Here is an 18,023-nt window from a genome sequence, read left to right as displayed (position 1 = left end):
TCCCCATATTGACTTCACATATACAGAACCTATTTTTTACAATATTTCAATTAGAAATTCTTTATAATTGTGACCTTACACACATTGATTCCCTTGCTCATTGAGTCAACACATGTTCCACTGGTTGTAAAATAATTCCCACTACATAGGACAAACTTATGTTTTCAAGTCTGGTGGCTTAGGATGGAGATTGGAATGATTTGAGGACATCATTTATATCAGGTGTTTGTTTTTAATTGTTAATTTGAAAGTTTCATTTCCTTTAGGAAGAAACGAACGTGTGATGTTTGTTGTTTAAGTAACACCCCACTCAGCAATATCCCAGCTATATGACGGTGGAGTTTGGAAATGCATTTCTTCATACTCCAATGAATTCACTCAAAGTGAAAGCCAGTTCTAGTATCTAACCTAAGCTATATCAATTTTTGGCAACATGGTCATATTATCGATTGGTAGGTTTCATGTTTCAGAACCAGGTTTATATATCAGAGAAACACACCGACCTTGGCAAAGTAATAACCCGGCAAAATAATCGTTATCGTTTTTGACGGAACTGATTGGACTTTTATGCAATATAAATATTATCAACTGGTCTCTCCAGTACTGGACAAATCCCGTTGTATTTTAGCCAGATAAAGTTAGCTATGTACTAAACCTTGGGTCAAATATCAGTCATAACCAATGCGAATGTTTATAGGACCGACAATTTGATATTTTAAAGGTTTCGTCGGGTTTAACGACAACAATGATTTACTGAAAATGCTGGATGTCCTGAAAAAATATGAAAATACAGTAAACTACGTTTATAACGAACACGCTTATAACGAACTGACCGATATAACGAACTTATTTTTTAGTCCCGGCCATTTGTTGTATATATGCTTATAACGAACTACGGTTATTATGAACTAAAATTAGTGGTCCCTTTGACTTCGTTATAACCGTAGTTTACTGTAAAACGAAATTCTTGGCCTCCTCACAGAACAAGATTAATTAAGTTAATTAATATATCAATCCCTCACATGTAATATATATGTTTCTTGTGTACATTATGTTGTACTTAATATTACGTTTAACCCCATCATTCTGACTATCAAAACCGGGCACTGCTGATAACTGACCTCCAACGTATTGTTTGTGTAAATATTATGTATACACTTGACTATCTTTGGTACTTGATTTCCATATAGGGAGAGGTATCAAAATAAGCGCTGTCTCGTTTACCGATCCCAATTTTCAGTTGAAATAAAAATATGTTTAAAATTGTTTTTAAAAAGAACAAAAGTGCGTGTTTTGAATCAGTCGCTAACAAAACTCCAAAGTTCAACATCAAATAAGCATGATTTAAATATATTTAATAAATGAAACAGGATTGGTAAACAAGTTATCTGACTCATTTTAGTACCGCTCCAGTACAAAGTAACAGAAACAAAATAATAATATATCAAATTATATTGATACATGTTGGTTATATAAACAAAATCATAAACGAGCGGTCAACGGTTTGTTGCGGTTGGTGGAAAGGTACTCAATTTTTTAAGAAAAGCAAGTCATTAAGTATGTAATACTTAATACTTGTCTTAAAGTATGAATTAAATCTTATGTTATTACATTAGTGCAAATCTACCAGAACGTTTTGGGTGTGCATATGGACTGAATTCAAAATATCTAAATTGACAGATTTTGTTTCATTTCCATTCCCATAAAGCACTAAAAGTAACCTTTCAAATAGAAAAAAAAGAATCGTTTCTTAACATATTGTTGTTAGGGCATTTGAAAAAATAGTGCAGTTTACCTTCAGATAAATAAGAATACCTTGCTCGGGCTATCTATTTTCCAACAAATCTAGAGAAATTGTATATATTTCATAGCACTTTATGAAATACATAGAATTTGCATTTTGAATGTACTGTGGGCCTCTTTGACTTTCTACAAATAAACTGTCTAAAATACCTCAATACCTCGTATAATTCATCAGGTCGCACACGCCACATTGTATGCATGGCACAGCAAACCGGTCACATCCATTTTACACGCTGCAAAAGTCGTATTATATATGCATACCGCGCAAGATCATTTTAAACTTTACAAGATGCAAATAAATTTCGCAAGATAAATACACACTTCACATACATTTTAACTTCGCCAGATACATCAAAACTTCGCCATATACATTTATACTTCGCAAGATAAATACATATTTCTCAATACATTTTTATTTCGCCAGATACATTTAAACTTCGCACGATACTTTGAAACTCGCAATACATCAATAGCAAGATTTAGCAAGTTGGGATCAAACCATTCAAACTACACTTCACTCACCTTGCCAACTAAATGTTTCTTATACCTAGACCAGTCCAGCAATACACGTTTACATAAAGACAATGGGTAAATGTCACGCAGAGTACTATTACAAACCCATTCCGTGGATGTGCGCCCAACTCGTAGACACAATTTGCGGTGAATCCGTAGACAAACAGGAATGATTTCGTATTAACGGTTTAGTTATATTGGACTTAAATGATAATAATTACAAATGATTACTATCACTGCATTTCACTTACCTAAGCAACAGTATTAAGAAGAAGATGTTCGTTCGGTAAGTGGTTGGAGTGGATTACTGTACGTATTATTATTATTATCATTATGTACAGATCAAAATAAAAAATGCAGCAAAGAGGGTTTGGGTGATCCAGCACAGTCAGGCTGGTTAGGCTCATCACCAGCTCAGGGCCCTTGCCTCCTCTACACGCAGGCCAGACAGCGAATGGGACTTCTCCCAGGAAGCGCTGCCTAGTCGAACCTACCCAGAACTTTTCGAACAGTGTGCAGACTTCTGCATTACCCAGATTGTCAGAAGGGTGGTATTCATAGCAGAAAACTCGGGTACTCTCCCAATGTCAGTCAAAAGATTGGGAGGTACCAAACCTAAGGCACCGAGAACCATGAGTCGGACAACTTAAAAATTGGTACTTGGGATGCAAGCGTGACATTTCGACAATCTCATTAAAATCAGATCTTAGTTCTCGCTACGTTTAGCGGTAGCGAGAACTAAGATCTGATTTTAATGAGATTGGACATTTCGAAAGCTAGGTGTCGTGTCTTCCCTGAGTCTTGTCAATCACACTGGTGTCAAAAGGGACAGAAGATTCAATTTCATATATGATTTCATTGGATTTATCAAAAAGGACAAGGTCGGCTTTGTTGGCCTGGATAAGGCCCATTCCAAAGAATTTTATTTTAATCATATTCCATGACACCCACAATATATTCTGGGTCGTACCATGGATGTAACTCTGTGTCAATACCACAAGCATGGCGATGTGACAATACCACAAGCATGGCGAAGACGGTAAAGAAAGGATCGAGCCACTCCAACATGTCGCTTAAGATCGTGGTCTGCATGGTTGCTTCTCTCCTCGACACACTGCACATTTACACGATGCAGTTACCGTTCCTATACCCTTTCCTTGAAGAGTCTGGGCCGATTTGATATGGCACTTCGCTTGCAGGTTGACACTCATTTCTGTACCGTCCAACAGTACAGAACCATAAACAAGTGCACACTGGCAATGAAACTATATCCCACATCTTTGGCTCGTTTAAGAAAACTGTGGAATACCTTGTTTCCATCATGATTCTTGACATCCTTCCTAAGAGGATCAGACAAATAAATGTGTGCAAAAGTGCTCAAAACAGCTCTATCATAAAGAGCCTCCACGTTAATTAAACCACGCCATCTCATTATAACTGGTAAATATAAGCGATGGTAGTGGTCCGAGACATCTTTAAAGAAGTCCCCAACAGTGGAACATTTCTTCGTGGGTCTTGGTGATACATCTCCAGTGTGTTGTCTGGCATCTGGTTCGATTTTTAGAGTAGTTGAACCCATCAAAGAATACTTGTGGGGTTCCTCTCTGAGACTCAATGTACTCAACTCTGCGTATACCATCCATTGATGCTTTAAGAGTTTAAGAGTCCGCATTCTGCCTCAGCAATTGCGGCTGACCTGTCCCTCTTTGGAACGTATGTGTGAGTATAGGGTACACATATCTATTGTGAGTTTTAGTATTCATTAAATTTCTCTTTTTGTATTGATAAGATTTCTATTTGGTTTATTGATATGATTTCATTTTTTTATCTTTGGCTGCTCTGTATATATACTTTCGAGTAGCTGTCCATCTCTCAGAAATAGTAAGTTTGGCCTTCGCTATCCTCGTGGTTTAAGGAGATGTACGACAGATAGCGGATCTAACTGCAATTCTCGTCCTAATCGAGCCCAGGCTGGGGCATGGTCTTGACATTCCAGTAACAAGACAGCAATGAATTCGGGTTGATTGCAGGATGGGCATACCTTGTCATAGAGCTTTTTGTGACAGACTCTGAGGCGTAAGAATTTTCCTTTCATTGAGTACGAGTATGACTTTTGGTGGATCTTGGGTTGAATTTTGAATTTTCTGTCGATCTTACTTGCCACCCACAGGGCTTGCATTCTTTGGGCTATGGAGGCTTTGATTTTGCTTTTTAACTCAAGTTTACTGACGGGAATAGGCTGTATCTCCTCTTTGTCTAGAGCTAGCTTCGCCAGTGTGTCTACTTTTTAATTTCCAAGAAGTCTTTGGGAGACGGGACCCAACGCAGCTCCACCTCTTGCCCCTGTTTTTCGGATTTGTGAAATATCTCTATTTACCCATACTGCTTCCTCATGAGCTAATTTAGAAGTTTGGGTTGGAGATATCAACGATCATGATGTTCAACAGGATGGGGATTATGACGCTGCCTTGTGGCGTGACCTATGGTCAGATTGCTGACAAATGGGATGTCTGACAATATGGGAGTGAATCGAGGGAAGAGCGAGGGTGGCGGGATCTATTGTCTGACATGATTCTTCGTGTGAGGGTGTCAATACCCTAAGTTTCTTGTTTCGTACAAGCAACAACACCAAAGGAATAAGAAAGGACGGGTACAGGAAAAGTATTTGTGGCTTTGACTTAATTTGACGTTTGAAGCTCTGAATTCTTTTCTTAAGTCTACATTTATATTCTGTCCGAAATTTGTTTTTGATATGGGCATTCTGGAGTTTGTCTCTAACCTGCATTGATCCATTAGTAAGTATAGGCCTGACCTTCCACGAGATGGATGATGATGATGATGATGATGATTATTATTATTATTATGATTATGATTATTATTATTATTAAAGGATTTGAAGGATTCTTTGTAATTAACCATAATAAATAAATAAATAACCACGTAAGTATATCGAAGCCTAATTAATAAATCACAATTCAGTTCTATTTCCCTATTGTATGTGTTTTGTCTACGAGTTCATCGTGGATTTTGTCTACGAGTTGATAGTGGCGACGAATTACGAATTCCCCTACAGCCACACCAGCCCGTCGCGTCTCGTGGTCCTTTGATAATATTTCATGGTCCACACTGAAAGAGTCAAGAGAGAGTAGTCTCCCTTAGAAATCGCCTATTTCGTACACAAACAAATAAAGGTGCAACACGTGTACAGTTTGTGCAGGGCTTGTTGCTCGGAGAGTGATGCGACGGTTGCTGTACAGGTGAGTTGCATCGACAGGTGTCCAGGAAGTAGCGTGGGATATAATTTTGTCGCGTGCTGAACAACAGGTGCCCCGCTGGACATACCGGTACAGGACTTCACAAGCCGACACTGTCGCCGGTCACTTCCTCCTCACACTTAGAACAGGCAGGTGTTTTTGCATTGACAGTTTGTTGTGCTTTGTGCTAAAACGATGCCAGTGCGGTGCACTTCACAGCGCGTTCTTCGTTGCACTGTACGTCTTTGCAGCGCTCAGTAAAAATATCATTCCTCTTGTCAATGCTGCTAGTGATACTGGTGATTGGAAAGTAAGGATGCTCACCAGCATGAAGGCAAATCTACTTGTTTAACAATGGCAAGGACTCAAGTGGTCAGTGTTTCTACCATGAAGTTAAACGACCATGAATAATTAATGATTTAATCAATAAAATGTTTATAATGCCATAAGTTCAGTTTTAGGCAATTGATAGATCTAATTAGGTGATAAACATACTGTGTTTTCAATGTAGAGGTAGGTTACCTGTAGATTTAACTGCGCTAAATTGAATTTGGAATCGAAAGCGCAGCGTGAGGTTTGAAATGTTAAATTTAGCGTGGTTAAATCTACAGGTAGCCTAGCTCTACATTGAAAACACAGTATGTTTATCTCCATTCTGCCATGACTAAATAAAATGCACACTCTTTGGTGTTAGCAAATATATTGAGTGAAGTGACATGGGTTGAGTCCAGTGTTTTGAGTGGGTTGTCGATCTGAATTATATAATCACCAACAACAGCCTGTAAGCAAAATTTGGCGCTGTATACGCTTAAGCAGTTTGTTTACACAGTAATACTTCACTTGATCATATGACAGGCATCGAAAGCATATAAGCATGGCAACTTGGTAAGCTAACATGAGGTGGGCACACCTAAAGAAAACTAAGCAACCTTTGCAAAGCTTTCGTTCTACACAGCGCGTCACCATTATGATGTCATATTGCTCATTGTGATGCAAAAGATATGATGTCCCAGTCGTATATAGAGAAACACCAAATTCCAATCTCTTTGCAGTTGTCCCCAAAACTTAAAATACATTCTCTTTGAAGATTTCTATTGTGTTTTCAGCACGAAATGTATTGCCACACATCCTTTGAATATTGTAGTAAATGCAAATTTGCATTTTGTAACCTATAAGTGTAGATATATTTATTTAAATATGCCTACCAACAATTACTGCAAAAAGTACTATTCTATGAATATTAGCTTCCGCGGTGATGCGGCCGTCGAACCAGGTGTTTCAATCAGAGGGGATTTATTATGATTTAATAGCCTCTGATCATGCTGATTACTCAATCAGAATCAAGTAATTTCCAAATTCATGGTAGAATGTTCATTTACTAAATTAACATTAGATCTGTTGCCATAATCATATCACATGTTTACGTTATTAGCTGATAAGCATTTGATAAGAGAACTGGTAGCAGCTAGGGAGTCTATATAATATATATAACATTGTACGTAGATGCCCTTATGGCAGATGCACAGTGATTGATTGATGTTGATATTGATTAACTTGAGTTACATTTAGTACATGTAGTAAGGCTAACCATCTGTATATTTATGAAGATTTGAACGATTTATGTATTTTGGATGCATTCAACAAGAAAATCAATAAAACCAATAGCAGCTAACATTTAGAATAGTTTGGGTATCAGAACAACACCTTTAATCATGTTTATGAATCTGGGTTAATCAATGTGGCTGTCATGCCTTGATAATCAATAGCCTTTATTATCAGTATTGATAGGAATGGAAAATTTCAATAAGTGACTGACTCATGAATATCATGGCTTGGCAGGGGGCACTTGTGGCCCAGTCGTCTAAGACGCCGCAATTCGTTGTGCAGAGTTGCGTCCCTTGGGCATGCCAGAAACCTATCATTGTGTGTTCGAATCCCTCTTCGCCCCAATTATGTTTCTAGGTTTGTCAGCACCATACCCGTGCTCATGGGTTTTGGGTAAACGTCTGACACCTGCATCACCTCGGGCTTTCCTCCCACATTAAGCTGACACGCCGCGATATAACTGGAATACTGTTGAAAGCGGCGTTAAACCCAACCCCCTCACTCACTCACTCATGGCTTGGCAGAGGCAAAAAAGATGGAAAGAAGTCCAGTGCCCCACCCTTATTTATGGGTGACTTCAAAGAAATAATGGACACATGTACGGAAACACAGTAGCCATGGACTAGGCCCTAACTTATGCTTATTTTGCTCACAAGCTTCAACCTTTGACCTTCATCATGTTTACATAACCCCTTCTTCTAGTGGTGTCTGCACAGGAAGTCGACCTTTCAATGTGACGCTCTTCCCAGGAAGTCGAACAAAGTTGTTACAAAGTGCTGGAAACATAGACATTGCATTTTTTGCAAGATCAGCTTCACATGCCATTCATCTAGATTTAGAAAATTAAGTGTGGTGTATTGAGTGATTGTATATATTTATCTCATAGTCAAACGCATATCTATGTGTTTGTGTGCATGACTGTGATATGTTAATGATATATAAAATGGTAAATAAAAATCTGAAATGCCACAATTTTGTGTTCAGTGATGTGTGTAATCCGGACTAATGGCTTACAACAACATGCAACATGGTCTATTGTATTGCTCAGCCTTTATTTGCCAAAATCTCACAAAGTCGCCCAGGGGATTAACTTACTCGTGCCCAGTCATTGGAAACTTGACTTCGTGTGTATAAACCCTTCCAGTGTTACAGCTTTTTCAACTCCCCTGAAACTAGGGTCTCTGAAGCTAAATTTGTTTTTATTATGATCCGAGCAATGATGCATAGATAAAGTGTTGGTAAGACATGGCTTTCAGTGCAGCCACATTGCATGTACAGTCAAGTCTCATTAATCCAACACTCGTTAATCCGACAATCAGTTTTACCTGACACTTATGATGGGAACCGATTAAATCAGTGCTACTAAGATGACAGTCTCGCACTCTGACTCCGACACACCTAATTTGCCTCGAATTACCGAAATCACTCATTAATCAGTCTTTTTAATCCGACACAGTGATCTGTGGTCATCTGCCTGCGAGTACACAGCCCCATGTTTTGATGCAAGAAGAGTCGGCTGGTAGCTGCATATTACAACGGCTGCAGAGATAGCCTGCTGAACAATAAACAATGAATGCTTTAAATAAAGAAAACAGGATTATTAACATGCTTAGATAACCTCAATCTCATTAAAATCGGATAGAAGTTCTCGCTATCGCCGAGGACATCCCATTACAGGTCACATCAGAACAACCTTTCGCAAAAACTATGACCGGCCAATGAAATGACTCACAGGAAGTCAATGTTAGCCATGAAGAAAGCAGCTTTCTTAAGCTTTGCTGTACCAGTTTCAAACAGGGGACTTCCATTCAAGACTATGCTTTTTAAAGTATTTTGAATAAGTCATACACTCTGTAACGGTTGTTTTGTGTTATGCTTTAGAGGTTGCATGTTTAGTTAACACATTCTGCTAACAATATAACATTTGAAATGTGATGTTTTCCCTTAACTCAGTCATTTCTGCATGTATTATCACATTTGATATGAAGTAAGTATGTAGTATACAGACTAGAATAATGTGTTTTTAGTGTGAATTATTTCTTTGACAAAATACAACCTTTGACCTTCACATTGCCCCTTACTCTCCTCTGAAACCTCTGGTTTTATGAAGCTGTCTTCTGGTGTATATTCTGTAGATGTGTTGTTATGGTAACCAAGTCCTGTTTTCCAGGTTTCCAAGCAAGATGCTCCTTCCTCCAGTGATGATCACCCTGACAGTGTTCCTCATCTTCACCTGCATCGGTCAGCTCAATTCAGAGGAAGTGGACAGCAATGGCTATATTGCTTATTGTCCTTGTATGGGTACGTCTCTAGTGGTCACAGCACTGGCTATATTGCTTATTGTCCTTGTATGGGTACGTCTCTAGTGGTTACAGCAATGACTATATTGCTTGTTGTCCTTGTATGGGTACGTCTCTAGTGGTCACAGCACTGGCTATATTGCTTATTGTCCTTGTATGGGTACGTCTCTAGTGGTCACAGCACTGGCTATATTGCTTATTGTCCTTGTATGGGTACGTCTCTAGTGGTCACAGCACTGGCTATATTGCTTATTGTCCTTGTATGGGTACGTCTCTAGTGGTCACAGCACTGGCTATATTGCTTATTGTCCTTGTATGGGTACGTCTCTAGTGGTCACAGCAATGGCTATATTGCTTATTGTCCTTGTATGGGTACGTCTCTAGTGGTCACAGCACTGGCTATATTGCTTATTGTCCTTGTATGGGTACGTCTCTAGTGGTTACAGCAATGACTATATTGCTTATTGTCCTTGTATGGGTACGTCTCTAGTGGTTACAGCAATGACTATATTGCTTATTGTCCTTGTATGGGTACGTCTCTAGTGGTCACAGCAATGACTATATTGCTTATTGTCCTTGTATGGGTACGTCTCTAGTGGTCACAGCAATGACTATATTGCTTATTGTCCTTGTATGGGTACGTCTCTAGTGGTCACGGCAATGACTATATTGCTTATTGTCCTTGTATGAATACGTCTCTAGTGGTCACGGCAATGACTATATTGCTTATTGTCCTTGTATGGGTACGTCTCTAGTGGTCACAGCAATGACTATATTGCTTATTGTCCTTGTATGGGTACGTCTCTAGTGGTCACAGCAATGACTATATTGCTTATTGTCCTTGTATGGGTACGTCTCTAGTGGTCACAGCAAAACTCAATAAACCGAAAGTGGCACCAGACCAGGGGGATATGTCATCTCCTGAAGATTCTTGTTTCAATACAAATCATTTGCACATGTAGCAGTTATCATGGTTATGTGCATTTCGATTCCATCTGTTCCTGAAAACCAAAATACAACAGTGCCAGTTGAGAGTTCCTCTATGCCAGTGGGTGCTTCAATTCTGATTTATTTCTCATATTTTTCAGGGAGGTTTGGAAACCAAGCAGACCAGTTCTTGGGAGCTCTGCGATTTGCAGCCTCTGTCAACCGTACCCTTATACTTCCTCCATGGGTAGAATATCGCAGATACGAGACAAGATCTGTAAGTCTGACATGGAACAATTGAAAACACCACTCTGTCTTTTTGTTTGTTCGATCCACGGAATTGGCTACAATGATATGGATCTATCAAGTCAGCAAGCCTGACCATCCGATCCCATTAGTCGCCTCTTAAGACAAGCATTGTCGCCTTTTACGGCAAGCATGGGTTCCTTAAGATCTGTTTGACTTTTCTTCTGAAAACCATGTGTTCATGACCACAAGAGTTACTGCTTGATTACTTATATAAATGATCCCCTGAACTGAAAATTCCCAACTGAAAAATAGTCTGTAATAATGTAATATGTATAATAGCTAAAATGGATAGAATTATCATTCAAATGCAGTCTGGTTTATGAGGCTGAAACTTATATGTTGCAATGGCCTGAGATTTGTCACTTTCATTTCTCTCTTAAACAGGTCCAGGTTTCCTTCGATACATACTTCAAAGTTAGCGAGGTAGCCAAGTTCCATCGTGTCATCACCATGGAGCGATTCATGAAGAAGCTGGCACCAACACTCTGGCCGCCAGGGAAGCGCATATGTACGTACATTCCAAGTCACTGTACAACCATTGACAACAATAACTCCAATATTAACTCACTCGATGTTTTGTTACTCATCATCTTAATTCATTAGTCAATAATGACAAGAGCGATGACTGTAGTTCAAAACATGGTATCTTTACCAAATCCTAAGCCATAACTGAAACCTCAGCCTAACTGGCATTACCATGACAACATGAAACACATGTACTTGACATCACAATCAAGAAGAACATATATACCGTAACTCAGTGTAGGGCTGGGACGAGTCCAAATTTACTACCCGGGTATCCGCTGTAGGTCTCAAGAGATAGGTACAAAATGTCCGATTGAGAAACGTTTGACCATATTCCTGTCAAAATATATTTAGATACATGTATAATCCGATCTGGTCATGCATACACGGAAGTTCACTGAAGTTATATAATTATGCAAACATATAATGTCAGAAGGAATGTTATATAGTCAGAAAGAAATGTGAACATATGTCACTTATAGTGTAACCATAGAGTGCTAGATAATTTTTGCCATTAAACAATATAATCATGTGACTAACCACGTCCTGTGGGTACCCGGGTCCTACTCAGTTACCACCCGACCCGAGTACCCGAGTTACCCGTCCCAGCCCTACTAAGGATACATGATCATACATTCTACACTGTGTGAGATGGAACAAATTCTCTGTTTACAAAGGGGCATAACTCGTGTAACCCTTCTTGCATACCACTAATAATAAAGTTACCACATAACATGATTCACTCACTCAGTTAAACAGAAATACACGGGGTCCTTGTCATGACTCCGATGTTAGAAATTCAGTCACTAGATTCAAATAGTTTAGCAACCAACCTCCATGACACCACCCCTAAAGAGGAGAGAATATCTGTTCCTTTCATGTGGGATTGGTAAGTGTTTGTTGTCCATTGTGCATGTTGTAGTTATGTGGATTTAGCCATTTTAGTTCACCAGTTAGTTTTTGTTTTACTGACATTTTGTAGAGTTGCAGTAACATTGTATTGTGTCTGATCGACATTTTGTGTCTGAATGACATTATGTTGTGCCTGAGTATTATATTCTCTGAATGACATTATATTCTCTGAATGACATTATGTTGTCTGAATGACATTATGTTGTCTGAATGACATGTTGTCTGAATGACAATATGTTGTCTGAATGACATTGTTGTCTGAATGACATTATGTTGCCTCATGATATTACATTGTCTAAATGACATTATGTTGTTTGTGAATGACATTATGTTGTGTCTAAATGACATTATGTTGTGTCTGAATTACATGTTGTGTCTGAATTACATGTTATGTCTGATTGACATGTTGTCTGAATGAAATTATATTGTCTGAATGGCATTATGTTGTATCTGAATGACTCTATGTTGTCAAACTGACATAATGTTGTGTCTAACTGACATTATGTTGTCTCAATGACATTAGGTTGTGTCTGAATGATGTTATGTTGTGTTTGAATGAAGTTATATTGTTTCTGAATGATGTTATGTTGTGTCTGAATGACATGTGTCTGAATGATGTTATGTTGTGTCTGAATGACATGTTGTGTCTGAATGATGTTATGTTGTGTTTGAATGATGTTATATTGTTTCTGAATGATGTTATGTTGTGTCTGAATGATGTTATGTTGTGTCTGAATGACATGTTGTGTCTGAATGATGTTATATTGTGTCTGTATGACATTATGTTGTGTCTGAATGGCATGCTCTGTCTGAAGGACATCATCATGAGTATGTTGTGTCTGACATAATATATGATCTGGTGTACAAAGTGTTGTGTCTGAATGGCATGTGTTGTGTCTGACATGGTGTTCTGTTTGTTTGCAGCATTCTGTCACAGTGAGCGGACCTATGGAGACAAAGAGAATGACTGTAATGCAAAAGATGGCAACCCATTTGAATCCTTTTGGGATACATTCAATATCGACTTTGACAAGTCCGAGTTCTTTTCCCCTCTCTATTATGAAACCGGGAATGCCCATGAAATTAAACGTTGGCAGAAAAGGTAAGTAGTTGCTATTGGTAACCTTTGGCATTTTGTGAGTTGAAATTATCCGATGTAATTATATGCTCTCAGGTTTGGTTCTTCTGTAACCATGGTAACTGAAGTTGCGCATTATTCTAGCTCACAGTAAGACGTCCGCCTCCCTTGAAAATGCAACAGGCACTGACTAACACATGTGCAGAGCAATTCCAAGCCAACGTGATACCAAACATTATGTGATTAGATGATAAAATCAGAGCTGACAATTTCAGTCAGTTGGGATGGAGTTCCCTCCCTTGATTCAACCCAAACCAATATATTTCTTGTTTTGCTGATCCATTTTATATAATATTGTGGGTTGTTTAAAATGACGCTTTATAAACAAAAAATGAAATCAGTACCACACAAAGTTCTTGAGTAACAATATTATGGCTGAAATGAAGTGGAATTTCAAATTGACAATCGATCTATATCAACTTGACTGTGTGAAAGTAGTCAAGTGTTTGTGATCGTAACCGTCAGTTGGTTGCGTGGTCATCTCATGGTTGTAAAGTGCCTAGTGTAGTGGTTGCACGTTGACCTGTGCACAGCGCACAAATCGGGGGAAGTTTAGCAATGTCGATTACGGAGAGTCCTTGGATGGGTGACTGCGTTTCGGCAGCTTGGCTCCTGAGAGTTTAGAACTAGGGCTTCGGTCCTGCCCCACACTGAAGCACATGTAGCACATGTGGTGTCTCCTTGGGCAAGTGACATTGTTCAAAATGTGCTTCTGTTCACCCAGTTGTGAATGGGTACCCGGTAGGATGAGATGACAAAGTGGTTGTTAACCTTCTTGGGCCTGACAGGCAGCTTTGGTTGTATGCTCCCCAGGAAGCTGAGAATGATTGTTGAATGCACATTGATCCAGGGACCAGGTAATAATAACGCTTTGAGCATGCCCCTATGTGATGTGGAGATATACGCAATATAAATGGCCACCTACTATACTATAGCTGTGGCTGGTGGCAGCTTAATATAGAGAACTGAGCCAATAGGCTATCCCTGGGAGGAGCTTGGCACAATCTGTCTTGTGGGCATATATCAAAAATGAATCTAAAAAATCACAGTGAAAACTGCAAGGGGGAAGTTGGGTGTTTTTATGTTTGTCTGCAATCTCTAACCAATCTAAGATCCGGGGTAGTATAGGTCTTCAGCAGCCCATGCTTGCCATAACACTATGCTTGTCGTATAAAGAGGCGATTAACGAGATTGGGTGGTCAGAATCGCTGACTTGGTTGATGCATGTCATCGTATCACAATTGCATGGATCGATGCTCATGATGTCAATCACTCGATTGTCTGGACCAGACTCGATTATTTACAGACAGCCATCATATAGCTGTAATATTGCTGAGTGCGTCGTTAAACAACAAACAAACAAACGATCAAGCCACGAAATTCCAGCCTAGTTCAGCAAAGGTGGAAACTGGACTTTTACACTCAGTTAACCTCAGAAGTGTTTGTAATGTTGTCATTGGCAGATACCCTGGAGATGAGTACCCAGTACTTGCCTTCACTGGCCCGCCCGGAGCCTTCCCCGTCCAACGGACAGATGTCCCACTACAGAAATATGTCCGCTGGTCGGATAAATTTGAGAAAATGGCAAACGATTTCATCGCCAAAAATATAAAAGACAAGCCTTTTATTGGGATTCATCTCAGGAATGGGGTCGATTTTGTAAGTTCTTTGTCCTTTTCAGACTATGCATAGTTGATGTGATAGTTTCACTCAAATGTATATGGCACTGTTTAGATACCAAGGGATTTATTTTATTTTATTTTGTATTCTATTTTAAGGTTCTTAATTCAATACCTTACATGTTTCAACTGAGATGTTTTTGCAAACAATACCAATTGTCCAAGTGAGTTCCCCAAGTTCTGCATGGGTTCAAAATACATCAGTTTGGCTTAAAAAATTAAAAGAGTTGGTTCTCAGGCAATGACTAATGAAAATATAGTGCGGGCGGGCGTTGTTTTTATTTTTTGTTGTTGTTGTTCAAACTCGTACGAGTATGTAACCAAATAAACAGTACCATCAATAAATAATAAGCATACCACTCCTATTGCCGCCATAACACGAGATACACAGTAAAGCAGTGCGGGTGTTATATTGAATCGCATTGTTTTTAAGTACTATGATTTTTTTGTAAATAGAAATAAAAACGAAACGTATAGCAGACTTTATGATGATGCGGGCGGTGCCTGAGAACCAAGACTATCTTTTTTTAGCCTTACGGTTTGCTATTTTATAACAGTTTTTGGGGTGAATGCAGAATATCTGTTAGTCTGTCGTTTCTAGAACATAACTCATCATCCATTGATTGTTGCTTGTACACACAACAAACAGGTGCAGAGTCCCCGCTGGCTTTTGAAACTGCCAGTCCTCGTGGACTGACGACTCTAAAAATTACCAGTCACTCCTAATTTTTGTCAGTCCCAACTTCAACAAATGAGAATATGTATGAAAATTACCAGGTTATAATTCTTTATAATTTTTTCAACATCATGTTCAGTGCAATAACGTCCTCTCTGAAGTAAGATCTGTAGTTAGATCTACACGTCATTCACACAAAGTACAGTCACTATTTTCTCTTCTGTTTTTTTAATATTTCGAGACGAAGTCACGACAGATATATTATTAACTTTGAAGAAAAGGGAATTATTTGTTTGGCGCTAAAAATTGATAGGGGAAACCCTGATGGTAACAGACAGGCTGACTTCGTTAAAATAATATATAGGTTTTCTTCAACAACAAAGATTTATACAGTACTCTATTTGCAAGTTCACAGGGACTGGCAGTCACATGACTTACCAGGCCAAGCCTAATTTTACAGGTAAACAGGAACACTGAGGTGTTGAAGGAAAACGGTTTCTGGATGACATTTACCATGGGGAACATTACCAAAGGACTTTTCCAGCATTTCCAGAGGCATATTTCCAGAGGCTACTTTCCAAGGAGAGCAGTTTTCCAGGAGGCAGTTTTCTGGGGGATAGTGACCTTGATTCCATATTTCTGTTGCAGACATTCCAATCGATATCTTTTTCGCTGCTTTGTTGCAGAAAAGAGCGTGTGAATACATGGACAGCTCCAACAACATGTTCGCATCTCCTCAGTGCACCGGCTACAGGGGAGAAAAGGGCAAGGCTACCAAGGAAACGTGTTACCCGTCCGATAAAAGTGTTGTTAAGGAGGTCAAGGCTGAGGTCAAAAGGTTAAACGCTGGTACGGTTTTCGTCGCCACAGATGATAGAGATTTAATAGATGTCATGCAGAAGGCCATGAAAAAGGTATTTTTTCACAATGATGGTGGTTGTATGTGGGTTCAAAGTATCCCATTCTTGTCTCCCCTTGGTTTACTTGTGTTTGTTTGTTTGCTTGTTTGTTGTTTAACGCCACACTCAGCAATATTCAAGCTATATGGGGGCGGTCTGTAAATAATCAAGTCTTGACCAGACAACCCAGTGATTGATGTCATGAGCATTGATCCACACAATTGGGATACAATGACTCTTACAACAAGCAGTCGCCAAGCGTTGGTTGCTGAAGACTTATTCGAGCCTGGATCTTCACATATTATTGAAAAATTGCTAGAAGCAGCGTTAAACCATATACTATGTTTTAGTGATGCAACAGTTACATCCCCTTTATGTAGTTCAAATAACCACTAATTTTTAATTTGACGGGACACCTAATTTTGCACTGGGTAGAATTTAGAATAAAAAAGACTCTAAAAAAAGATATGTTAGTGAAGGGGTCGAGTCTGATTTTCTTTGAACATTTTGAAGAAAAACTGTTTGAAAAAGTTGTCTACCCAAACAAGATTGTTTTCAATTAATTGATTTACTGCAGTAGTAAATTATTAAAAATATAATCTGAGTCATGTTTATTTCATTTCATTTTCCTATTTCAGGTTAAGTTTGTGAAGCAGGGTAGTCCGGCCAGCCCTCACCTTGACCTTGCTATTCTGGGCAAGGCGGACCACTTCATAGGAAACTGTATCTCAACATTCACAGCGTTCGCCAAGCGGGAGCGAGACACCAAAGGGTTGTCCTCATCTTTCTGGGCTTTTGAACCCAAACAGAAAAAGGATGAATTATGATGACCTTTTTGTGTTTATTTTATTCAAATTTAATCTGTTGGTTGCTTTGATGCCGTTTTTTATTGAGAGAATCTGTGATTGCTCTGAAATGTGTCCAGTGATATTTGTCCTTCATAAATGTTGTGTAGGATGAAAAGAAGAACAATTAGGACAGGTCAGTTTTATTTTATTTCAAAATTTTTTTGGTCAATAAGTCAAAATACCATATTCGACGTAATAAGTGCCTCGCTCTAATAAGTACCCTCGGCGATATTTTCTAATATATTGGCTAGTGAACAATCCCAATTAGCACCCCTTCCGATTGATCAATGCACACAAGACTTATTTATTTGCGTATGCTACGCTCTCGTGTGTTATATGCACCCATAATTATGGGCAATTAAATTCTGGAAAAATATATCTGTTGTATATAAATATTTCTGGGTGTCAGCCATGGTCAGCATAAACCACGAAATTTACATTCACCATTGACCAAAATAATATTCTAAAAAGAGCCCCCAATTTCTAGTTTTGAGAGTGTCCTGGTCGAATATGGTACCGGGGTTATTGTTTAAAGTGTCGTCAGGATTTAGCTTTTTTCTCCAGAGACCTTTGATATCTGACTAAAATACAAACAAAAAAGATCAAATTAATCCTGTTTTTTATGGACCTACTTT

General features: G+C 38.8%; 1 protein-coding gene across 6 annotated transcripts; it reads left to right on the top strand.

The window, feature by feature from the left end:
- Positions 1-172: 172 nt before the first annotated feature.
- LOC124139305 (GDP-fucose protein O-fucosyltransferase 1-like) lies at positions 173-17,739 on the top strand. Of its 6 annotated transcripts, none has more exons than XM_046506272.2 (8): positions 173-222; positions 9,346-9,476; positions 10,564-10,679; positions 11,096-11,219; positions 13,073-13,250; positions 14,750-14,945; positions 16,328-16,555; positions 17,179-17,739. In XM_046506272.2, exons 2-8 carry the CDS (start codon positions 9,359-9,361, stop codon positions 17,365-17,367), a joined length of 1,149 nt encoding a protein of 382 aa, XP_046362228.1. In that variant the 5' UTR covers positions 173-222; positions 9,346-9,358; the 3' UTR covers positions 17,368-17,739. The 6 variants fall into 6 exon arrangements, with proteins under 6 accessions (XP_046362228.1, XP_046362226.1, XP_046362227.1 ...); XM_046506270.2 differs by lacking the exon at positions 173-222 and adding an exon at positions 5,478-5,573; XM_046506271.2 differs by lacking the exon at positions 173-222 and adding an exon at positions 5,487-5,719.
- The last annotated feature ends 284 nt before the right edge of the window (positions 17,740-18,023 follow it).

This window comes from Haliotis rufescens, unplaced genomic scaffold (genome assembly GCF_023055435.1).
Source record: "Haliotis rufescens isolate VD_foot unplaced genomic scaffold, xgHalRufe1.0.p SCAF_8, whole genome shotgun sequence".
Lineage (NCBI taxonomy): Eukaryota > Metazoa > Mollusca > Gastropoda > Lepetellida > Haliotidae > Haliotis > Haliotis rufescens.
The sequence above is the reverse complement of the archived record's forward strand: the minus strand, read 5'-3'. Positions and strand labels throughout refer to the sequence as shown.